Source organism: Triplophysa dalaica, chromosome 17 (genome assembly GCF_015846415.1).
Source record: "Triplophysa dalaica isolate WHDGS20190420 chromosome 17, ASM1584641v1, whole genome shotgun sequence".
Taxonomy (NCBI): Eukaryota; Metazoa; Chordata; class Actinopteri; order Cypriniformes; family Nemacheilidae; genus Triplophysa; species Triplophysa dalaica.
In genome coordinates this window covers 18,032,881-18,059,296 of record NC_079558.1, presented here as the reverse complement: position 1 = coordinate 18,059,296, position 26,416 = coordinate 18,032,881, and the positions used below count along the sequence as shown (strand labels likewise).

Genomic DNA, 26,416 nt, shown 5'->3' with positions numbered 1-26,416 from the left:
TGCAGCTCTATTTCTGTAGGCAGCTGAGGACTGGTGAGCGTGCGCAAGGGACACAAGGGAGACACCTTCAAGCTCAATGCTCGTGACCGAAAGCAAGCTCGTCCCCATGGCGTGTCATTGAGCAAATCCTGGTCATCGGCTTTAGTTGAGAGAGAGAGTGGAATATTGAAGCATGGCCGGAGAGACGCTGCGCCTTTGCGCCTTTGTAATGTGCGCGATCCACGCGAGCTCTGGATTTAACATTGACACGCAGTTCCCGATCATCAAAGAGGGAAAAAACAAAGGCAGTTTCTTCGGATTTTCAGTTGCATTACACAAACAGACGGGGAAAATCGAGCAACACTTGTAAGTACCTTGCAATGACGGTGTTGTACATTCTGTATGTCGTTTAAATGGTTTTAGTTTGCTGCTCTCTTTATCTCGGTTCATAAAGTATGAATGAGCGAATACAAATAGTTCGAGATCATAGATGTAATAGTCATCATTGGATCTTTTATTGGATCTAGTTATAATAGTATTGTATAATAATCAACTCTGCAACTGTGTGAGGAAAGCGATGAGTCTGTAGCACCTGCAGCGCAACAGCTGTGTCCAAATCTCAAACGGATCATTCATGAGAGCCGATTCTTTTGAATTCAGATGAATCGATTTGCTGAGAATTTTGTGCTAAAATAGCTTATCTGGCGACTCTGTTTAAAAGTGTGAAATAAGAACAGAATTGTGAAACACTATCTGTATAGAACTTATACTAACTACACAGTAACTCACAGTGTAGATATAATACACCGTGGGAGTTATTTTTTGCTGTGTATATTATACTATATACTATATGCTAAACAATGTATTTTGCTGCTGCAATAAACAGTCCAAAATTGAAATGGTGCATTTGAACAGTTTAAAACATTATGCTCAATAAAAACAAGAATATTGAATCTTTTTAGTTGTGTAATTGAACACATTTGCTGTAATACTATAAAGAGTTTATTACAGTGAACATCAGTATATGCTTTCAACAGTGTTCCCTGCCGAGGTCATTAGACTACAACTGTGAGACAGAAACTGGACAGGTGTTGACACGCCACAGACGGCAGAAATGGTCTAAACAATAAGATTGTGTGCGCAAACCACGGCTCTGTAGAAGGACAAAAGCGCTGAATTCACCCACTTCAACCTTGAAATCATTGCATTGTCTTTCCTCTTGTTTTGAGTTTGGTAAGTGAGTCTGAAAGGTGTGCCCGAGGGGAACGATTTGTAGCTGGATGTGGGCTGTGACAGGAATCAATTTGGTATAGAGTAGTCTACTGTACAGTAGATAAAATCTTCTCTTTTCTAAGATTTTTACAAGATATTTTTTGTTATCCGTTGAGGCGTGCAGTTCACATTGCCCCGCTTCAAAGTTGTATTTTTCAAGCCTTCATATCCTGTGCTGGTGTAACCTGTTGCCTACTTGTGATGAACCGCTTACCCTCATCTCTGTGGACGTTGTTAGAAGACAACAGGAAGCCATAGCATGCTATTGTACCAGACACGGCAGCACAATTATGTCAGCTCTTTAGAGAGAAAATCTAACGTGCTTTATACATTTTTGACGTGTCTCTGATGTGGGATTGTAGGGAGTTTCCCTCTTTTCTTATTCGTGATTTCCTGCTCATTACGAGCCTATCGTGTAGTGTCATCTACAGGAACTTCAGAGGAATCTCATTGGCTGCATGCTTGTGTCAATGGTGCTGCTCTTAAAGTAATCGGCTAATTCACTTCGGTTCCGACCTCTCTGGCCTATCAGGCTGTTATAAATTCAGCACTTCATGCAGTGTTATTGTTGATGGGCTGGATGGATGTTCTGCCCGTTCATTGTCCCCTCAGGGGAGTGTGATGCTGCACAGGCACTGCAACATGAGAGGAGGCCACATGGCCATAGTCGAGCATGTCCATCACTCTTGGGCACGTGGGGGTAGTGGCTCTGGTATATAAAGAGAGAATCAGCTCTGTTGAGAAGGATAGACACAAGCAGGCTCAGCTGTGCTCACTTTAACACACTGACAGTTAAACAGAACCACAAACACGCTTTACATACAATAACATTTACTGCCAGACTCCAGCTGGTGAAGTCTGAACCTCGCAAACTGACGAAACTGCTCATATTTCACCAAAAGTGAAAAGAAATGAATGATATTTTGCATAACGTGAATAATGCTTTTTTTAGTAGCGTGGTGTAAAACTCTCGTTTCTCCTATTTTCATTAACTTAATAAAGACAATTGTATGTTTACAATGTGTCACTTTCAGTCTCACGACATTGATTTATTTTCTTTTTAATTTAATTTATATTTTTAAATATTTTATTTATACTTCAAATTAATCAACAAATAATCGTAATTAATTGCATCCAGAATACAATTTTGTGTTTAAATGTTTGTGCACTGTGCACTTATTTTGAATTTATAAAAAACACACACATACATGTAAATATTTTAAGAATTATTGGCATATAATATTAACATTTATATATAATAAAAATATATGTAAACATGAAAAAATCTTAAATATGTATGTGTTTATAAATACAAAATTAAAATGCAGATTGCACCGACATATTTTATTATGAGAAAAAAATGATTATGAAAGCGATTATTCTATTTGAATCGTTGAAAAGACCTAGTTCTTTCGACAAACCGCTTTGTTGATCCCTAATTTATCTGCAAGTCACTTTGGATAAAAGCATTTGCTAAATGCCTGAATTTAAATGTACTTTAAAGTCCCAGTGAAGTTTACAACGAAAATTACAATGCTTATTTTTCCATGAAATATTGAAGTGTTTATTGTATTGCGTATCAAAGTGGGTCATTCTCTTCCTAAAATTAATCTGCCTTCATAATCTTCAATTAAAATCTGAAAATCCACTTCCGTCCTGTAATGACCATCCCTCTTGAATGACGTATGTCAGGCAGCCTGGGCGGAGAATTCGTTAACTCATCCCCTTTAAATGTCAGTCTGCTGCCAGTTCCATTAAATCAAGGGCTGTCATCCAATCAAATCACAGCGAGAAACACAAGCCATGGGCACTACTTTTCTCAAAGATGTAAAACATGACATTGGATGACTCCACCTATCATTGGCTACAGTCAAAAGTTCATTATCTTCTGACATTTATTAGTATTATCTTTAGGAAGTCTCAGTACTGTGAGAGAACCGTGGTTTGGCTTGCTTGTGGGCATCAATGCATCTTATGAAATCGAATCAAATCTGTCTTCACTGAAGCTTGTGTTTGTGCAAGTAGAGCACTCGTGCAGATCCCGGGGGATGGAATGTGCTGGCTCATACTGCAGCTTTTAAACTGCAAAAATAGAGATACGCATACAGAGACAGTGACACAATGAAAATCATAGATGCAGAAACACGCCATTATGTTCCAGGTGGTGTACATTATTTATTCAAACCAATTTTTATGTGTCAGTCAAGAAGACCACAATGATGCATCAAGTGTTGGTGAAATAATCTTTACAATAATTACAATTATAAACACATGTAACAGCGACTGACAGGGACAGAGGTAGAGGAACGATAGAACGTGTGATGATTTACCATCAGTGATGTTAGATTTGTTTATCTGAAATAATGTCTTTGAATCACATGATGCACAATAAGTTCATGGTAAGTTTGAATTTTGTAAGGACTTTGAGCCAGACTGATGCTTGATACCTTTTTGTAGATTCCATCGGAGCACGACACAAATGTATACCCCTCATACAGCCCTTTCATTCGGCTCGTGCGGTTCTGCCCTGTGATTGGTTCTTCCAGTGCTCTGACCCTCTGGAATGCCGAGAATTCCTCAAACTTCCCGGCTCAAGTGAACCTGCCTGACTGCAGGTTGAGACAGGACTAAGATGAACCCCACAAACAGACAGAGCTCCCGAAGATTACCGTGCTATTAGAGGCCTGCCAACCAGACAGACACACTGTTTCCAGACCTGCTTCAGCAAGACCCAGAGCTTATTAAGTGCTCCGCTCTTGTTTTTTTCCTGATGGAGAGTACAAACCAATCAATATGTCCAATTCCTCTCAGTCACGCATTTATTTTAGGAGGAGAGCTGTTCAAACGTCAATGCACTGTGGCTTCAAGGATTTTCTCTTTTACCTTCTTTTAGTTTTGGACTTTCTTTTAGCCCATCGCAAACATAACTCTCATGCACAACATAAACATGTCTTCATGGTCAACTCCCACAATCCTTGGTGTCGTACCTCCCTCATTCTTATTGTGTTTAATAAGATACAAAAAGAAATGAATGACCTCCTCCCGAGCAAATGTTTACACAGACTTACAAAGAGGAAAATTCCCATGGAAGACTTTGTTTGTGAATGAATGAGCTGAGAATATTCAGTGTTATTGAGAGGCAGCCGCCATGAAATCGTGGATCTGGCAACCCCACAGCATTCTCATTTTTCACGGCAGCGGTTACACTGTTTGATTCAGGTGCGACTGAAAGCCACAGCTGTGTGCTTTGATGATCCGCTGCCGGTATGGTTTCGAATAGACTTGTTGGCTGAAACACAGTCTTTATACACAGGAATGACAACACAGAGAGAACTTCTTACCAGATCAATGCTCTTTCTGACTTGATGGGCAGAAATAACATTTTCGGTTTTTATAGTTGGTGTTCCTATAGTGTACTTACAATGTACTTACCTAAGAAAGCACTGGGTAGTATTAGGTGACTGCATGGTATAAGTTAAGGTTAGTACATAGTTATTACCAAGTTATTATATTTACTGTAATAAATACACAGTATGTACATGGGAAAAAGGCCTATAAAATACAGTGCTACTGTCATTTCTATTCATCAATGAGATTAAATATAGAGGAAATAGAAATATATGCGTTAGTCTTTTGTGCCTCAGATTTTGTGAATCAGTCATCAATCAAGACCTTAAAGGTGCAGTTTGTTACAATTTTGCAGGAATTTTTCCAACTACTTGTAAATCGTGAGAAAATCTCCATTCTAAACAGTGACACGGGGCTGTGCAGTCGCCTGTCAATGGCTTCAGATCCGCGTTCCCCTTTGTAACTGCCTTTATTGACCTAGAAACCGCATGACAACAGTGTTGTGGACAAATGCAGAAGTTGTGTCTAGCGTCTAGCAAGCCACTAACTTTCTGCGAGCAGTCAGTTATTTATGGACCACAATTATTCGCAACAATTATAAAACTTTATCTCATCTGCTAACATGATTTTTCGCTCCTGTCTGATTGATGGCCATCAGCGGAGGAGTTGAAGACAACAGATCCCATCATTCAACACCCCTTCACAGCATCATTAAGCTACGCCATTGTTGTTGTTTTGATAATGCGTCCTCTACCGGCGGTTTTTACAAAATGCACCTTTAAACAACTGTAGCAAAGTTTAACAGCTCTTCAGGCTTCATTCAAGTCATACCCTGAGTATCTGAGTAGGGGCCTTAAATCTGTTTTAGAAATCAGCTCAAGAGAGCCGTGAGATATCGGCCGTGAAAGGACACCTGCTGAGAACATCATGAACTTCTCACCTTCATCATCATCATCTGGGAACCTTTGTCTCTCATCGTGAGGAGATCATTTGAAAGTGCCCAGGTGCCTCGGCTAGAGGTGGAAATAGTCATCCAGGGAGATGTGTCCACATCTGGTTCCTCTCTCATCATTACTCAACCCTCAAAAGATGTCATGCCAAGGACCGGCGTGTAAAAACAACCAAATATATGAAGTAACCCAAGAGTTCCTTTGCTGTCTAAAAAACAGATGCATTGATCAGATTGTTATTTAAGGAATGTATGTTTTTTTAGGGTGCTAGCAGCCATGTGCCATTCTGAAAACATTTTAAAAATAGGCAAATGGATGCTGTCAGAGTAGATGTGAGGTTCATAATCCAAGCTTTCTATTTGATGAGCACATGCATTCCCTGACTATCAAACCCATTGTTTTGGCTTTGCAAGCACCATCCTTCACTAGTTAGAGACATTTATGGCACTTCCTTCCAATGTCTGATCATCATATATGATATAATATGTGATATCATCATTAATGGCAAGACCTCTATCGTCATTTTAACTTTCTATGAGTTCAAGTGTTGAAGTAAAATGAATTTACTTTGTTTTTAGTGTAAGGATTCAGTGTTCAAGGTTGGCAGTGGTGTTTTTCTTGTAAGTATTTACACACAGTAATGTTGACCGATGTTCTATAATCAGGTTGCATTTCTCCTTTTCAGAGTAATTACACCATTTACAAAATGCTAAATAGATTACAGACTTTGTTCCCGGCTTGTATTGTTGCCCTGTTTACGGTACTTGTACTGAATCGATAATCTGGTCAGAGGGGAACTTGGTCTAATAATCCAATCAACAATAATCCAATGCATTAAACGATCTGTTTCAGAATGGGTAATGCATCATATTTCCGATCAATCATTAAACGTGACAAGACCTGAATCATAACTTTGATTTGCCAAGATTAAATTGCGCTAAATATCACCTTTTTAGGTGTCGCTTCATCTACAGTCCTCACTGAAGAACACCACATCCAGGGTGCGTGGTTGGATCCAGATACGACTTCTCCCACTTTATATACTTAGCCGCAATTTGGAGACCCGTGGTCGCCAACGTTTGCTCTTCTCAATGTAATCATAATTTAGTTTACGCCTGTAGTAATGATCACAATTAAATATTTTAACCCAAACCCTTTTCCTTAATCTAAATCTACAAAAATATAACCGGATTTGACAAGTTGCCATTTTTTTTACCATGAGTGGTCATACCTGCTTTACAACCAGATACACTGTGCATGTGAAGTTATTCATGATATGAATAGCTTTACTGTACAGTACATTATGCATCTGAAGAAGAAGGTCAGATTCGGTCCGTGTGCCTGTCACGGTTCAGTCATGTTTTCAGATTAAAGGGACAGACTCAGGTCATGCTTTATGTTTCTACAGATTTTGTTGTGGTTGACAGCAAATGCTGGTTTCCTACTGTACAACATTTCTACAAAATCTAATCTAGCTTTCCCTTTGGCCCTTCTAAGGTGCTGACAACACCAAGGTCATCATGGGTTTGATTTCCAGGGTATTTCATAATAAACTGTGAAGTGTAGGATAAAACTACATTATATGTGAAAGCTGGGTTATACTTGCATTATTTAAAGGGGTTGTGCAATGGTGTTTCATGCATTCGGACTTCTTTACGCTGTTAAAGGTGCTGGCTTCTAATGCTTGTCATGGTCGATTAGTCAAAAACAAGTTGGACGTATCACGTAGTATTTCTTCGCTTGATTCACTCCCCCAGGTATAGTATAAGTATAGGTTTCAGAAAGTTTTTTTTTATTATTTCCTTAAATTTCCTTACGTAACAACTTTTCTTAGTCCCTTATTGGACAAATCCAATAAAGCAGCGTCACGCCCACGCGTCAACCCGCGAGAGCGAGATGAAAGAGCATACCAGGGAGAGAAAGAGCACCCCCATCAAGTGTTACGCCCGCATTAAATGTAAACAGTGACGGACGTTAAACACCAGAACTCCAGCAGATGCTAATGTAGACCCGCCCCTTATTTTCAAAATATCAATCTCATGTCAGCAAACCTGAACATTCATAATGATTGACAGGCGGTGAATGCAGCTGATTGGCTGAACAGCGGTATGCCAATATCAGATTCTTGTTTGCTGTCAACAGACTGTGGTGCTGTCACAGAGACTAGTGATATCCCATAATATCTATCAGAGTGTTTTTTTGAATGCTAATACAATAAGAAAAATGATTCACATCTCCACACGGTTCACAAACACACAAAACAGTGAAAACACTGATCGTCTCTTTCTCTCTAGTGCCTGTAGAATCTCAGATAAAGCTGGGCTGGTAGTGAAAGATAAACAAGGCCTCTCTCTCTCTATCTATCTCTCATCTTCATACTAATAATAGTTCATGACTAAACCAGTGATAAACAAGATGGTTTTATCAAAATCGCCCATAATATAATTTGGCCTGTAACTGTAATGGACAAACCAAAAATAGTCAGTAGCACGTGACTGATCAGGTACACACATTTATCTTGTGTTTGAACATTGTAGTATAATAATAAAGGAAACCGTAGTGAGATCTACAGAGCACCGGGACCTCAGCAATGACAGATGAAGGAAATGTTTAAGTCGCATTACTGCCAACTCGCACAATTGCTTTCCGACGCTCTCACAATGGACATAAATGTCATTTGAAATAACAATCCATTATAAATACAACATAGTAAACAAATCTACTCATATGATTTTACTTGGCTCAGGATTGGGTGATAATGTCTGAATAAACTTCTTGCAAATTTATTACAGTCATCATGCCAATGTCAGGAATTGGGCAGTTTTATTTAGTTTGCCAGAAAAGTAATAACACAAGAAATTATGGTTTTAGGTGATTTTTTTATATATGAGAATCGTAGTGGTGTGTTTATCAACTGTATCTTTAAACAATGGTTTTGCCTGTTTTTCTCTTTTCTTTTCATGCCACATTTTATTTTCAAATGTCAGACACAAGTAAAGGGATAGAACTGTTCCTTTAATACATCATTCCTCTTTCTGAAGACATTTTTTATTTTTTCATATACTGTTCATTTTAAATCTGCTAAACTCCATGCAAAGGACCTCAAAGCTAACAGACATGAACTAAATTCTCAAAGCTTCAGGTTTGATTTCATGGGGTCATTTTAAATCCTATTTTTCGTATACTTTAGATGTGCCACAGGTTACCTGTATGAATCACGATAAGAGCTTTTCTCATGTTGTTATATTCAATCCCTTCCTCCCTCACTTCTGCAGTCTGCAAACTGTAAACACGCATTTAACATGTAGTGTACTGGTGCTAGCGTGAGCCAGGTACATCTGAGATCTTCCCGCATTGACCACTATTTGTCTCGACTGACCGCAGGTTTGCTTCAACACTCTCACTGGGGAAAAATTCCAGTAATGCCATCAAACCTTGGAGGTCTTGTCTGAACATGAGTGAGAAATGTTTGCCCACTCCTTAAAGATCAAGAAGCTTTGAGTTGTCCGTGACTCTACTACTTGAATTGAAACGTTCTTAAATATCATCACTAAGGAGATCTCCTGACAAAGGTCTTATACCATAGAAGGATCTCATGTAGGTAGCGGCCACGGTTTGTCTAAGAAAAGCACATGACAGATCTGAGTTTATCATCCGGTGGCAGCGAGAGTGAGTTACGACTCTACAAGTCCAGACTCTTCTTGCTAAGCTCAGTGCGTCGACACCTGGTGATAGAGCGTATCCTCAGGGCTCAGAAATAGCTCGCCTGTCTCGTGACATCATTCGCCCGCTCTTAGAGTAGAGGTGCAATTCTTCCCTTTGAGGGAAAATATGTGAAACTTCACATTGAAAACATACTGCCGTGTTTTAAGGGAGTTGTGCGTGGTGCTAGGGCATCGCTACCTGCTTTCTAAGACATTCTGAATAGTTGTTCGCATGTTGCTAGGATGTTGCAAATTGGTTTTTGGTTGTGTCGAGTACATGTCCACTACCTTAAATTACAGCCACCCTCAGGGTGTTCATTTGGGGCATTCCAGTCTGATGTCAGGGGAATTTCACTGCTATCCTTCTGAAACCTCCTTTCTCCATATTTCACCTAAAATGAAAATTCTGTCATCATTTACTCACCTTCAAGTTGTTCTAAATCTGTGTAAATGTCTTTGTTCTGATGAACACTGAGAAAGATATTTGGAAGAATGCTTATAATCTAACAGATCGTGCCCCCCATTCACTCCCATTGTAGGAATAAATACAATGATAGTCAAAAGTCCCCCAGAACTGACGTCCTACATTCTTCAAAATGTCGGTTCAACAGAACAAACAAAATGATAGATGATGAAGTATTTTTTCCTGCTATGTGAGTCAATAAATGTATTGAAAAGTGCTTGTCAACTTGTCAACAAGTGCAGTGATTTGTCAATTTGTCTAACGAAGTCTTGGAAGGACAGCAACGATTTGTAACTGTTTTTTTGAGGTGAATTAGTACCATTTGAGTCAGTCATAAACATATGATTATTAGAAAAAAGAAAAAACCTCAACCTAATGTCGCTGGGGTGAAAGAGCATCATACTAAAACAAACAAATAAGATCGTATGAATCCATATGAATTAGACACCTCGTAAAATAGGATCTATAAATAGAAGGTTGTGTAGGATATTTTTGTGTGAAACATTTTCAAATGTTTATTTTTTACCATTTCTGTTACCGTTTACTGTATATTACTCCAGTTTGTGCTGTTGTTGACGTGGCGACAGGTTGTCGTTCACAGGAACTCTCGTTCATTTCTCATTTACTGAGGTTTGCTGTGAGGGGGCCGAGAGATAAAAGACTCTTTCCTTTCAGGTCTGGGCTTGTTTGTCTCCTGTGATCTCTTTTGCCCGCATTTCTCCTTAAGAACATTCTTCAAATTTGCATAATAATTACTTAAAGCCATTTCTGAATAATCCTGGTCTGATTGTACAAACATATGATGGCGTTTCACATGACCGTAACCTGCTGTATAAAATCTTTATAATATCAGCATCATGTAAGTGAACTGTATGTCTGTTGTTGTTCTAAAGGTTGTTGGTCGGGGCTCCTCAAGAGAAAGCCCAAGCCTCCCTCAGCAAGTTTAACATCAATCAGACCGGAGCTGTGTATTCCTGCCCCATCACCACCGCCCGAGATGACTGCAGGACCATGGATCTCATCACTCCACGTGAGCTTTAGCACCAGAATGTGCAATATACATGTCCTCCTTTATTTCTGATGCAGGGTCAGCTTTCGGTCATTTGTGGAGTGAGTTGACAGATTGTGAGTTCAGTCTCTTTCTGCATAAGGAGTCTGTGGGTGACTCAGGTGCTGATATCTGTTTCCCAAAATTCCCTGCTGCTATATTTAAGCAAAAGTCAATCGTGAAACAACCCTTCACACAGCAACCTTAAAATTCCCTTGACTTATCACTGAGTAAAGTGAACTATGGTAAATATTTCTTGTGCATAATGTGAAGTGTCCAGTTTATCACCGGCCCTTGTTCCAGACACATTTTCTCCTCTGGTTTTCCAAAGGCATGTCAAAAGCTCGCTCTACCTCTTTGTGTATAAGATAGCAGATATGTGATAACGTTCTGTCTCTCCTGCAGCACAATCCACAGAGATGGTGGAGGGTATGTGGCTGGGAGTCACTGTGGCCAGTCAGAAGAATGGAGGACGTGTGCTGGTGAGATGATAAAGATCATACAGTATACCAACATGAAAACTCACATCATGGTTAGGAATCTCGTTCTGGGCCGGATGAGCGAGTCAAGGGTACTCCCCTAGGAAAAGTAAAAAAAAGTTTTGCAAGACGTAAACAACTCTGGTCCAGATTAAAATACCACCAACAGAACATTTCTTACTGAATTTTAAAGATTTAATCCATGATGAATGCGCAAGTATTTACACATAATAATTAGGGGAAGCACAGAACACCTGGACACAGTTAGGGGGGAAACATGCAAGAACTACAAAGAAGCGATACATGACTACAGCAGGAAATGACATCATCAACACAATGCAAAATACCAGATTCAAAATTAAACACATGGAAAAGGAATAACAAGAACATTACATGTGGCTTTATGAAGGTTGTTATAAAGTTTTGCAAGATGTAGACTTCTCTGGTCCAGATTCAATTTCTGTTTTGTTTGATTTCAAATACAACCAACAGAACATTTCTTATTGAATCTTTAACAGTTAATCTTTTATGAACGCAGGAGTATATACACGTAATAATTAGGGGACATTCAGAACTTCTGGACACAGTTAGGGCGGGCAACATGAAAGAACTACAAAGTAATGATGCATGACTACAACAGGAAATTACATCATCAACACAGTACGAAACATGAGATTCAAAATAAAAGACATGAAAAATGAACAACAAGTTGTTATAGATCAAATGCAACCAACACCCCTCAAAATGTTCAGTGAAATCTCTTCTCTCTTTCTGGATGTGGACAGGCATGTGGTCACCGCTACGTCAAAATACTTCTGGGTGCAGAAGAACAGCAACGCATGGTGGGCAAATGTTACGTGCGTGGCAACGACCTCAGCTACGACCCGTCCGATTACTGGCAGTCTGACACTTACGAGCTGTGCGACTTCAACTATGACCAGAATCTGGAGGGCATGTGTAACATGGGCATCTCAGGGGGGATGACGGAGAGCGACGTGTACTTCGGGGCACCGGGCAGCTTCGTGTGGCAAGGTAACAGAAGTATTACGTGATGGTCGGAACATGGTACAGGTGTAAAATGTATTTGGTGTGTACAGGGTGTGTTCACACTCCGTATCAGATTTTAAAATCACCCCTAGGGTCTTATTGTTGCATTTCAGGAGCGGAAATGTGACACGACTGTGGGCCTCTTTTTTCCTATACAGGTAACGTCCACATGAAATGCAGAGACACCAACTCAGATTTCGAGGGCGATGCCGATGAGAAAAGCTTCGGAAAGCTGGCCGAGGATCGGCTCAACATTTACATAGGTCGGTGTTTGTCTTCCGTTTGATAATACGGGTCGCAGATGTGTTTTCAAATCTGATGTGTTTTTCAGGTTACTCAGTGCTGGAGGACATAAAGTTACTGCATCGCTCAGAGTACACTGTGGTGACGGGCGCTCCCAGAGACGGCTTCAGGGGTTCTGTCATCATGGCACAGAAAACCGACAGAGACCTGACTCTTCACCCACTGAACATTTCAGGGGAACAGATAGGCTCGTACTTCGGCAGCAGCTTGGCGGTGACAGACCTCAACAATGATGAGTAGGTCACTGGATTTACTCGGTCATGTTGTACGGGTTTGCCTGCAGATGAGTTGGTTGTGCATGGGGCTAGCGGCACCAAGCTCATGAATTTGATGTTATTTATGAAGAAGTGACTGAAGGTTTTTCATTCTTTACTGAAGCTGTTTAAACAGGACGTACGCAACACCTGATGTGTGTTTGGTTTGTTGTGACGTAGCTGGAACGACCTGATTGTCGGCGCTCCTTTCTACTTTGAACGCTACAACGAGGAAGGGGGGGCCGTGTACATTTACATGAATGACAACGGATCCTTCAAGGAAAAGGCCAGCGTGGTTCTGAAGGGGAAGAAGGGTTCTGGTTTTGGATTCGCTGTGGCCGCAGTGGGAGATGTCAATCAGGATGGGTTTCAAGGTACCACACACACACATCATGCCCTAGCTCCAACATTCAGTTTGCAAATGAATTTTATTTCAGAATAGAGTTATGCTGTGTTAAAACTGCACTATTGTAAGAATCTACATTTAAATGTGATTTGTGCAACAGTGCTGCCCCCTACAGGCTGTGGAAGGTTTCTCATGTGTTTTGTGTCTTTGGTTCTTCCTTTAGATTTTGCTGTGGGTGCTCCTTTCCAAGATTCTGGAAAAGTCTACATTTGGATGGGGGGTAAAAGTGGAATAACAAAGGAACCCAGTCAGGTACAGCACAACGCCTTGAGACTGTATGAAACACACAAATATTACAGTCTGGTTGATTTGTGGACAATTGAAGAGACAGTTCACCAAAAAATAAAACTCACATCAAAGTCATAATTCCCCCCATGGCTCCTTCTTTAGTAGAACTCAAAAGAAGATTTTTGAGAAATGTCTCAGTGGTTTTATGGTTATACAGTGGAAGTCAATGGGGTTCAGTGGTCTTCACAATATAGGTTTGAAATGACATGAGAGTGAGTAATTGTTAACGCAATTTTAAATATTGGGTGAACGGTCCCTTAATGACTGTCATTATAATCTTTTTATGTGCCAGTCGCCTGAACTTCTGATGTGTGTTTTATGTCCATGACAAAACATTTGAATGTGTGAATTGATAAATAATATCTCATTATTATAAATGTTGATGGACAAACGTACTGAATTATGTTAAACAGGTGATAGAGGGAAAATCTCTGCTCACCGGAGGCTTCCAGACGTTTGGTTATTCTCTGAATGGAGGAATGGATGTTGATGGGAATGATTACCCTGACATTGTCGTGGGATCTCTGGATGACCACGTTGCTCTTTTGAGGTTCTGCTTTTCAACTGTGTTTGGTGTTCATATATGTTTATATTATTCAGAATAATATATGTTTATATTATTCCGAATAATATATGTGTATCTTATTTATCTTATACAAACAGATTGTATACACCTTTTCACATTATGCTTGAAATTAATTTTGTCCAGTAAACTTGAGATCTTTTTCAGTACTGATCAGATTCATTTTTGACTATGACCATTGTTTTGCACATATACACAGAGAGTGGATATTCAGTTTTAAAGAAGCTAAATATTCCATCATTTCCCATATATATGATATACTGTGATATATATATCTTTGTTCATAACTTTTTTTTGTTTCACAAACTTGTGACAAAGAATGAGCAGGAGTGTCCAGATGTTTGACCGGCGGTGTACAGTGTGAGGTTTGCAATATTAAATGTATTTTTCTTGATGAATTTTCAGGGCACGCCCCGTCATCCACCTCTCCAAAATCTTTACAGTGGAGCCAAAGATTGTGATTCCAAGCCAATGTGTTGTTAATTCCTGGTGAGAAGATATAAACCATAATGTGTTACACCAATAATGGAAAAAAAGGTCACATGCTGTAAAATGATGACACAGTATATTTTCATTATACTTAAAATTTACCACCCCCCATCCCTGCATTTTTTTAGATTAGTATTGCTTAAAGGGATAGTTCACCTTAAAATTAACATTCTGTCATCATTTAATACAAACCTGTATATATTTCTTTGCTCTGCTAAACACAACGTGTTTAAAATTATAAAAGTATTTATTTTCCCTACTATGGCAGGGGACGAGATCTGCTCGGTTACTGACATTCTTCCAAATATCTTCCTTTGTGTTTATTGGGTGACCTATCCCTTTAAGTACTGTAATGCAATGGCAATGATATCATGCATTATGCATATATTATTCTTTTCGTATTTCTATGTATTTTTTTGTCTCTGTTGTCTGTTTTAAAATGCATTTTCTGTGAATTTGTATTGGATTGATTCTCATACAAACTTTCAGGCGCATCGGTTACAGATGCCCAATCTTATAAATGATATTTCTCTAACAGTATAAAGGTGAAGGTGTGTTTCAGCTACATCCTCAGCAATGGAAACAAAGCCTTTAAGAAGGACATCGGTAAGTTAAACAGGTTTTATGTTCGGTCTGGTGTTCATGAGTGTGTCATCATCAGCGTTTAACAGGATTAACTGTGAGCTGTTTGTTTCGTCTTCCTCCAGCTGTGAGGTACACAGTGGATGCTGACCATAATCGCCGCGGCGCCCGAGTCCGTTTCCTTGACAACAAGCTGAGCACATTCACAGGCCTTCTCTCTTTCTCTGCTCCCACATGTAAAGAGCTGGAGCTCAGTGTTATTGTGAGAGACCACCCGCCAGGACCCCCAAAAAACCATACACAAACAAACAAACACAAATTCAGTTCTAGTGTGAATGCATTGCGGTTCATTCTGATATTCTGTACAGACATGAAATCTGCATACAGTACACTATACTGTACCGTACATGCTGCATACTACAAAAACAGTATGAGTAGAATGGAAGCATGTCATTGCAATCACTAAAGTTTTTTGTCATGTCTGCAGACCCCTGTACTGGACAAACTACAGCCTATAGTCTTCACTCTGAACGTGTCACTAGATGAACAGAAAACAACAGCACAACAAACATTACAGAACCTGGACGCTTTTCCTGTGTTGAGCGGCCAGCAGACCCTGACGGACAAAACTGAGGTATGAACCAGTCAACACTCACACACATGCGCATACACACACAGTTACGTAAGCCTGTTTCTGCGAGGGATCGGGGAGTTTATATTTTATTTATTTATTTGCGGTTCTCTCAAACAACTTTTCACCAAACAATACATATTAACCAAAAAAGGGCGTATGGGGAAGCATTTGCTTATTAAGCGATACTACCAATTAGTTTTACAAAATAAAACGATAGATCTTAAAAAAATCATTCCCAAAATAGGCTTGCATATTCCAAACGCACATAAATGCAATGAAACATTCCAGATATTACTTCAATAATACTGTATAATTTATATATACAATGCATCCTACTTAAATCATATCATTATTAATCATCTTATTTTTTTACAGTGATTTACATAATTCTAGTTCATTTTCACAGTTATTCCATACGTTTACTCCTTTAAGAGTTTTACACCTATTTTCTGTGTTTGCTCAAACACGTTCCTCTTAAATCATACAAACTTTCTTTTAATCGGAACGGCCTATAAGTCGTTTGACTTAGTATCTCATAATGATGAGAAAGTAATAACGTTTACATTCTCATAAATTACTAGATTGAGGCAGGCAGTTGCTATAGGAGGCTGTGTATTGAGATGTGAGAGGGCAAGGCCAACAGGTTTTGCTATAAAATTGATATACAGTATTTAACATTTTAGAGAATGAAAACTTTGCGAGTGTTTTTGTATTGTGTTTGTCCTCAGATTAACTTTCATAAGGAGTGTGGTGCTGATAACAGGTGTAGCAGTAACCTGCAGCTCCAGGCCAAGTTTGCAGATGAGAACTTCGTTCCCTTTCCAGGGTGAGTCTTGTAGTGTACATTACATGTAATTTATATCTGAAATGAAATATTTGTGCACTGCATTATGCTCTACAAGAAGATGATTTTTTTTATTTATAAACTATGAATAATCTGTGTATGTACATACAGATTAAGATAATGTCTAGCATTCACATACTGTTGAGTAAAGACACATGTTTTATGAATTATGGGATGTTTTTTTGACAGTCAGATGATGGAGTTCAACAGTAATATAAAGAAGCTGGTGATGTTGGTTGAGGTCACAAATGTGGCAGATTCGAACAGAGAGGCTGAGGACGCGCATCAGGCCACGCTCAACATCACCATTCCACACACGCTGAAGTACTCAGGGCTCCGAACTCCGGTGAGGCCACAAGAGGACGCTGGTTCACTTCAGTTCTACACTTCCAGTCTGTGGTCAAGAAACATCAGCTTTCATCAGTTATTCACCCTCGCCTCACTTCAAATCTATTTTTGTAGCACACAAAAGAAGATATTTTGAAGAATGTTGATAATCAAACAACACCGAACCCCATTGAAGACCACCGAGACATTTCTCAAAATATCTTCTATTTTTTCCTTCTGTTTTTTCAGGTATAATGTAAAACCTATAATTTTACGAAATGTTACTGTTTAAGAACAATTTTTTTTCAGATTTTTGAAACACAGTCAAAACCGTCAAAATAAACAAATTTACAAGAAAACCTGAAAAATATGTAATTTTATGAGAAAAACTGTCATTTTTACACAAGCTTTTTGGTGCCCAAGCTGCTGGAAAATGTCAGTTTTTGTACAGGATGTTTTGACAGTCTATTTTTGAAATATGGCCAAAACACATCAAATTTCAGAAAAACACGGCACATTTACCAGAAAACAGAGAAAACCCTGAAAATTCACAGGAAAAAAAACATATTTTACGGAATTTTCCTGGAGCCCCAGCTACCAGAAAATGTCAGTTTTTTATTTACGGGATATTTTTTACAGTTCAGATTTTGAATGACAAGAGGATGAATAAATGATGACTGTCCCATTAAGGATCCCATAGTCACGTGTCTTCTGTACTTTCCAAGTTTTCAAAAGCTATTCAAGACCATGCAAGCTCAACAATAGCCACAACAATTTGAGCTCTTTACTCTTATTGCATATAGGCAACCTTCTCATTTGTGTCCATGATTATTTTCTTTATTTTACATTTGGAGACAAACACAACTAAGTTTTGATAAATAAAATCGGCTTTTGGCAGATTTGAAATGTCTCAATGTTTAATCGTTGATTTTCAAAGTTCCAGTTTTATCATTCTCACGGAGCCCAATTGAATATGTTGTTTTTCTCATTTCACTGTTCTCAGTTCAGTTGTGAACTGTATGGATTTGTCTTTATTACAGTTTGGTTTTGATGTCCAGTGCACAGCAGACAAGGCTGTTCTATGTGATCTGGGAAACCCATTTAAAAGCGCTCAGAAGGTAAACACGTGTGACCTTTCCACCGTTCGAGATTTGCATGTAAATTAAAAAACATTTCAGATAACTGCAGGAGCTCATTTGCACGGCTCATTTGAGGAAACTGAATCTCTTCATTTGCCTCTCGCAGGCTTCACTGATATTCATCTTTGAAACGTCTGGAATCACACTTTACACAGAGTTCATCGACTCTCAGCTTCAGCTCTCCACGTAAGACCTGACATCCTCAACAATGCTGAATCTTTGATAGATGACGTGAGTGACGTGTGCTTGTGTTTGTGTTTGCGAATAGTTTTAGTGAGCAGAAAGATCTTCTTCCTTTTCCTGTGACACTCAAAGTCAAGAACACCATCCTCTCTTCATTCTCCTTGTGAGTATCTAGAAAGATTCAAAAATAATTATCAGGGGTCTACATGAAATCAAAATGCTCCTCAAATCCCATTCTTGGTATTATTTTGTTCCATTTACAAGGACGCATTCTTCCAGAGAATTCATAAGAGTATAATAACGCGCTCCTGGAAATGTCTGTTGTCACCCAGGCCGAGTCGGCTATTTGAAAAGTGATAAAGTGGTCGAATAGCATTAAGGCATTGTTTTAGCAACTCTATTCCCATACGATGCTCCCACTTTACACAATGCAATAAACTTCCCGAAAGATTAAATCAACGCGTTTCTCTGTGATTATCCTGTGTCACTCAACACACACATTACAGAAGTCTAATGGTGTTTCATGTTGACCTTGGGAAACACACATTGATCCTGTGATCACAGATATGTAAAGTATCTAGGATATTTCGTTTTTAAATATAAATTAAAGAGCCGCTGTCACATTTTGTCAAAGCAATCATCTTATGATGTGACCTTGTTTGTAATATTGTGTTAACACATTTTAAACACATGTGTTGTGTGCAGAGAAAGACCAATGGTGGACACGTCCTTCAGTGGAAATGTGGTTGGAGAGTCTGCCATGAGAAGCATCGGTGATGTGGGGAGTCCAGTAGAGTTTGTGTTTCATGTGAGTTTGCGTTACAGTTTGCCTGCGTTTTTGAGGGATATTACATGTTTTTAAGTGCTAAAATATATTTTTCTGAAATGTAAATCAGGATCGTAAAAACAATTTGATACATATTGAAGACCTAGTTTACTAAAAGTTAATTTGGACATATCAGGTTCTTCAAAGAACCATCTCTCTCTTACTTTTTATATTCTGAAGAACCTTTTTAGTCACAAAGAACCTTTTGTGAAAGAGAGACTTCAGATGTTAAAGGTTCTTTTTGGAACCAAAAGGTTCTTCTATGGCATCGAAGAACCTTTTGAAGCACCCTTTTTTAAGAGTGAACACGTGTAATGTGTTTTGCTTAAATAAACCCATATGAAAATGACTAGAAAATTATATATATTACGGTTCCATATCCTCCTGAGACCAAGGGGAACGTTTTTTTATTGTCATTACAATTGCCATTGGAGCATAAGAAACAAATGGAAAGGAACATTTTAGGGGGAAAAGAACATTGGTTTTGGTATTTAAGTCACCAATCAATTTTTTGCTTTCAGGATTTTATTTCACCAACTATTGTATAAAGATGATTCTCAGCTAGTCCCATGCTATACAATGCATCTCTACATATCCAATTTTCTATATTAATGTGTTCTTTTAAGGCAACATGTAATGAAAAAAGAATGTTCATCAACTGGCAACATTTTCATGAGAATATCAAAATCATGTATTTCCCTAGATTTATGAGATTCAATTTGAAAAGTTTATTTACGTAATTTTTTGCAAATATTTTTTTTGTCCATAAAGTTGTATCATTCAATCAATTTCAGTCATATTTAGTGACCAAGTTGTCACGGTGAAACCACCAAACATTTGTTATCTCTGTAAAGCTCTTCACATGACATCCTGACTTAAAAGTGGTCAGAGATACATTGTCAGAGAAATTCATTGAAACATGAAGTCCACCACATTAAACAAACTGCAATACTCGGAACTCATTTTGGAACCAAATGCTTATATTATACAATCTATGAAATTCATAAATTTCTTACATATATTGTTATACATTTACAATGAATTATTCTCTATATTATGTTATTAATAATATACATACAAAATGATATAGAAAATATTTACATTTAATATATCGGAAAAATATAGTAAATATTCATATATTTCATACTCATTTTTTCCAATATTGAACCCAAAACTAAAGGTTTGGTGTGTGTTGCAGGTGCGTGTGTTGGGAGAGCCGCTGGGAGATATGGGAACTCTAATGATTGATTTTGAATGGCCGTTTGAGGTAACCAATGGGAAATGGCTGCTGTATCTCACAGAGATAGTCGTGAAAGGAACATCAGAGTCACGCTGCGTCCCGTCGGGCAATATTGTCAACCCCCGCAACCTCACAGTAAGTTAAAGGACGCACGGGTATCTCACAATTCCAATCCCTCACTGAACCCAATCCTTCACTTTCTCATTCCAGCTGTCAGATGAAGGTGCTAAGCGACTCAAAAGAGACGTGGACACCAGTTTCCCTTACGCGGAAGCTGCGATTACAGTTCTGACACCTCGCAAAGTGACTCATTTACTGGTGAGACAGAATGATTTTCATGCTTTTCAACGTTTTTGGACTACAGGCGCACGAATGTCAAAGCGCCTTTCATCTGTGTTCAGGAGTGTTCAAAGCGAACGGCTCGCTGTGTGACGTTCTCCTGCCCGCTGAAGAACATGTCGAACCACGCCGAGATCAAAGTCCGCTCTCGTGTGTGGAACAGCACCATGCTGGAGGTGAGTTACTCTCCAGCTTCTTTAATGACTCCTTCACCCTCGTTCTCACGGAGAGGCATCTTGTCCGACAGGATTATGGCAACGCCTTACGAGTACAGGTACGAGGCCAGGCGACGCTGAGACTGCTGACTGATAAACCTGCCATCAAAATGGATAGTCAGACCAGAGAGGTCAGCAGAGTTCACCCTTAAACCTTCTCTGATACATTTCATGTTCTGATGAATAAAAGTTGTTTTGCTGTAGTTTCAAGTGAACATTGATCCGGTTCTGGGAGAGGAGGCGCCGTATGAAGTTCCTCTGTGGATCATCATCGTTGCAGCGATTGCTGGAATAGTGTTATTGGGCATCATCAGTTTAATTCTGTGGAAGGTAATTGTGCTCATTTGTTGAACCTTTCTAAGACTAAGACTGTGGCTTGTTTTCTAATTTTTCTGTGATTCAGGTCAGACTGGCTTTGAGAGTATATACTGTTTGTGTGATGTGTAAACTACTAGTGATTCTGTGATGCTGTTTATTCCGCGGGACTGTTTATCCACAGGGCAGGATGTGGTTCTTAAAAAATCAAGATGAGGTTTACAGCAGTTTGTTTAGTCGCCAAGCAATGTTCCACAAATAAAACATATATACATTTATCCAAAACAACATACAAACGAGGGAACAGTCAACATTTAATCTAAAGCAAATTTAACTCACGTGCAATGAGATGTTACACCAGGTTTATAGTATTATTTTTAACTCAAACTACAAAATATAAACTTCCCCTGATTCTATTATTCACTTGATATGAGTGATCTTTTAAGTAAAATCAAGTTACTTTCTGAAATACTAAAATATGGTTATTGAAAATACCTTGGTTAAATTCCTTGTAAAAAGTGTAATTCATTATTTCATACAGAATTTAAAAGTATTTAAAACTCTTTGGCAAGGGTTATTATCTTCAACCAACAAGTTTCTTTTAATTGAATACAAAAGCATACAGGCATAAATATTATTTGAAACACTTAAAATAGACAAAAAATAAATGTATGCCTTCGTAAAAAACGGAAATAAGTGTTGAGGCACCAAAATTATTAACTAAAAATAAACAAATACTAAGCTAAGTCTTCATTTAAATAAAATGTATTCTTTTATATTTAGTGCTGTCAGTCGATTCCAAAAATTATCTGAAAAATCACAATTCATCGCTCATAACATTAGTGTTTTTAAATATACTTTTACATCGTAATTATTTCACATTTAATCTCCAAATTAATTGACAAACAATAGATTTCTTTAACAACATCGTTTTATGAATGAAAGACAACATTCTGATATTAGTACTGCAACTGACGTCTTCATTAAATATATTGTTTTTCTTTATTTTAACATAAATTATAGCTGTTCAACACATAGTGCTTTCCCATTTTCACAACTCTTTGCATTCATTTAGGATTTTATTTACATTTAGTCATTGAGTTCAGTGAGCAATAAAGCGATATGTCATACAGGAGCAATAATACAATATGTGCTTATACCAAATTACTAGTTTCCACAAAATCACAAAAGAACAACACCTGTTGAGAGAAAGAGAGGGTTCGTTTTTCATTTTGATTTGTATTCACAGAAGGGATTTTTTACATTTTTTAAGAGGTTTTAATTAGTTTTTTTATCTAGTGAAGGTGTCACATTGGGCTGTTGGAAGACGAGACGTGCTGCTACGTTCTGAACTAGCTGGAGTGGTTTGATAGCCTTTGCAGTAAGACCAGCAAGGAGAGCATTGCAGTAGTCCAACCTTGAGATTACAAGGGCCTGGACAATGAGTCGTGGCGTATGCTCAGTGAGATAGAGTCTAACCTTTCTAATGTTGAATAAGGTATATCAGCATGACCGCGTTATCTTTGCAATGTGATCATTGAAGGACAGCTTTTCATCAAATATGACTCAGAGGATCCTGTATGTTTTGGAAGGGGTGATTGTGGTATCGCCAAGTTGGATAGTGAGATCGTGTTGCACCGTGAGGTGTGCCGAAAATACAGGCAGTTCTGTCTTGGCAGGGTTCAGCTGGAGGTGCTGCTCTTTCATCCATGCTGAGATGTCTTCTAGGCAGACTGTAATGCGAGCTGCTACAGTGGTTTTGTCTGGTTGCAACGAGATGTAGATCTGGGTGTTGTCAGCATAACAGGGATAGGAGAAGCCATCTGCCGTATGATGGGTCCCAAAGATGTTGTGTAGATGGAAAAAAGCAGCGGCCCAAGCACCAATCCCTGATGGACCCCGGTTATTATGTACAATCTCAGTAGAGTGGTTTGTTTTGAAGCCGGACTGCTTGTCGTTCAGTAGTTTATTCTGGCAAAGGAAGGAAGACACATGGTTGAAACTGCCCTTTCAATAGTTTTCACAATAAATGGGAGGAGAGAGACGGGTCTGTAACTGTCGTTAGGAGAGGCGTCCAATGTGGGTTTCTTAAGAAGGGACATGACCTGGGCCTGTTTGAATTTGAATGAAAATTGCCGGTGAGCTGGTTTCCTGATCTGTGAGAACTGTGAGGTCGAATAAGGCGGTGAGGGGTGAGTAAGTAACCCAGCACACCAAAGAGGACCTGGGGAGCGGTAAACTACAACAACACTTGGCTGAGTCAGAGAAGTGATTTTAACAGCGTGGTATTTATACCAGAGTAGTTTTTGCGTGGTGAAGGTAGTGGTAAATAATTCCAATTATTGTTGATAAGCAAACCTGTGCCTCCTTAACACGTTGAAATTTGCGCTTACGAAAATGCTAGACAAAACGGGTTTGCTGGCATAATCTTGTGTTTTTGTTCATTCAAGCACGAAAGAGAACTTTATAGTGGTGCTGCGCTGTCTCACAGAGATTGACTAATGCACCCTTAAGCCCATGACTGTTTACACCAGAAGCGTTGTGCCGTATCCCACAGCTAGAAGCTGTCTATCTATACTGAACATGTGAAAGCAAATGTTTCAAATCGCGCTTAAATGGTTTAAAGGCTTTACATGAATCAGAGATTATATAATGTAACGCTGGACAAAGGATGACAAAATAAACGGATGCTGTTTTAATTGCGTTAAATATTTGAACACGTTAATCTGAAAAAGATTAATCACATTTGTTAAAGTGTGCACCTTGACAGCCCTAATTATATTATAGTAATACATCAATTAGTAATAAATTAATATTCTGAATGTGCAATGACACATATCCTGATAAAGGATTTTGGTCGCACACCCCACTCCACTCCATCCTAAGGTTACAGTAAACATTAAACATTAATCCATAAACTACAATTTAACCAAAACTGTTAATGACTGTAAAAACATAAGCAATGGCAACCACTTTCTGATGTCAATGTCTCCGCCTCTCGTTACGTCAATCAGTAATAACTGTCCCGCCTTGGGCTCCGCCCCTCCTCCACAGTGCGGTTTCTTCAGACGAGCCAGCAGGAGAGAGATGTACGAGGCAAAATCCCAGAAGGCTGAGATGAAGATCCAGCCCTCTGAGACAGAGAGGCTGACGGAGGAATACTGAGGCATCATCCTGGCCTCCGGCAGCGCCGTTAGGGCCCGTCGGTAAAACACACTGACTTCCTGTCTTCTTTCGACACACCTGAGCTTCAATAATCTCCTGCATCTCTTCATTCCTCTCACAGAGACAGTGTGTTCTGTCACGCTTACTACTACTAACCCTAACCTCTTTTCTTTTTCCTATTTCCATTAAAAGGGACGGTTATCCACAAAATTGAAATGACCACATGATCTCAAGTTATCCCAGATGTACATGACTTCCTTTCTTCAGCTGAACACGGACTAAAGGAAGTCATATCCATCTTGAATTACATTAGGATGTGTAAATTATGAGAGAAAATTTATTTTGGGGTGACTCCTATTATTTAGGTTTAGTGCTGTAGGAATCTTTCTTCCTGTATGTAGACATCATTATGTAAAGTTGAACCCGTGCACAACCGAGCACAGAGGACAGTTTTAAAGACTTACAATATTTTTTATTTTTGTTTTCTTGAGCAGTGCGGTTTCTTCAAGAGGGCTGTTTACTACAGGATGATGCCAAAGTACCACGGTGTGAAGGTTCGCAGAGAGCAGCGCTACGCGTTTAACAAGGCCTTTCAGCCTGAGCAAGAACTCGCCAAGAAGCTCTGGGTCACCAACTGGACAGAAATGCACCAATAATATTACTACTGAACTCTACAAAGGCTGCGCTCACAGAGCCAGGGGCACGAGCCGATTGGAGGATTTATTTTATTACCTTAACAAACACTGGATGATGGCTTTCAGAGATGTCGGTCGCACAATGAGCTCTAAAGAACAAAGTGCAATATCTGTGCAATATCGCCTCTGTTTTACAGATCATTCGAATTTGATAAGAGCAAACATGTTTTGATGAACCTGGGACGTCTCTGATTTAGCTGTAAAGAAATGCTTTATTTTCCTATTGCTATAGTACAGTTTGTAAATATTTTTTGGCCTTTTCAGGTTCCATATGTGTGTTGTGTTGAATCGGGATTCCTCATTACACTGTTAAACATTTTACAAATATTTAAACAAGGTGATTTTGCATAGAAGTCAGATGATGTCTGCTTTGGATTACCTAAAGCAGGATATTTCACTCATCAACTGTGTTGAATTCTGATCTGAGACCCGAGCCGAGGACAAAAGCCCTGCTTCCCAGTTCAGTCCCTTTGTCTATTGTGATTTCCAGGTACTGAAACAGTCTGTGTTGACTGGGACATCCAGCCCTCCAATGGAGGAAGTGTGATATATTCATCATTATTCATTATGACTAGAGATGCACCGATATATCGGCCAATAATCGGTATTGGTCGATAAAAGCATTTTTTCATGTAGTTTAAAAACAGCCTATATATCCTAGATCCAGTTTGATGTTCAACATTAATAGTCATTATATGAATTAATAACATTCAGAAAGTTAAAAAATTATCATTAAATCTTAAGGATCAGTATCACTCTGAATAATCGAATCTGTGGAGAAATTTATGATCGTGCATCTCTAATTATGACCCAAACATTTCTTGATCGTTTTACTGTAATTTGATGACTCATGTTTACCAGTGTTTTCTTAGGTAATTTTCACTTTTTTTACTTTGTTGGTAAGTACTGTATGTAAAATATTTTTCTGTCTTGTGGAGCGTCACTGTAAATTTGATCTCAAATGACTCAAAAATTACATGTGAAAAATCAGTCCCGTTTTCCTCAGGTTTACAGTCAACACACTGGACAAACTGTACTTCGCTCTTAATCCAGCATTGGCCTATTTTAAGTTTAGTTTAAGTGTCAATGATGACGTTAATGGGATGGTTCAGAGAGCTGAAGGGCTGGAAAACCACAAGACTTCTTGTAATAAAACTACACCATGAGTGTTTTCGCCTCAGCAGAGAAAAATAGATTTTTTTATGGTGTGCTGTTATTAAACTGTTTTGTGAAAGCAGAAGGCCAGTGTTTTTGTGAAAAGTCAAACCAAGAAAACAAGCAAAGCCAGAACGTCAGATC

The 26,416-nt window shown here is 38.8% G+C and overlaps 1 protein-coding gene across 2 annotated transcripts; it reads left to right on the top strand.

Moving 5' to 3' along the window:
• Positions 1 to 25,869, top strand: itga3b (integrin, alpha 3b). Of its 2 annotated transcripts, XM_056771915.1 has the most exons (26): positions 1 to 345; positions 10,610 to 10,746; positions 11,170 to 11,246; positions 12,029 to 12,275; positions 12,449 to 12,553; positions 12,622 to 12,829; positions 13,028 to 13,221; positions 13,417 to 13,505; positions 13,955 to 14,091; positions 14,530 to 14,613; positions 15,152 to 15,219; positions 15,321 to 15,457; positions 15,683 to 15,829; positions 16,558 to 16,655; positions 16,863 to 17,019; positions 18,041 to 18,118; positions 18,246 to 18,325; positions 18,408 to 18,485; positions 19,028 to 19,130; positions 20,347 to 20,523; positions 20,599 to 20,706; positions 20,790 to 20,903; positions 20,975 to 21,073; positions 21,147 to 21,272; positions 24,312 to 24,463; positions 24,917 to 25,057. In XM_056771915.1, exons 1-25 carry the CDS (start codon positions 173 to 175, stop codon positions 24,420 to 24,422), a joined length of 3,132 nt encoding a protein of 1,043 aa, XP_056627893.1. In that variant the 5' UTR covers positions 1 to 172; the 3' UTR covers positions 24,423 to 24,463; positions 24,917 to 25,057. The 2 variants fall into 2 exon arrangements, with proteins under 2 accessions (XP_056627893.1, XP_056627892.1); XM_056771914.1 differs by lacking the exon at positions 24,312 to 24,463 and having other exon boundaries at positions 24,917 to 25,869.
• Positions 25,870 to 26,416: the final 547 nt, after the last annotated feature.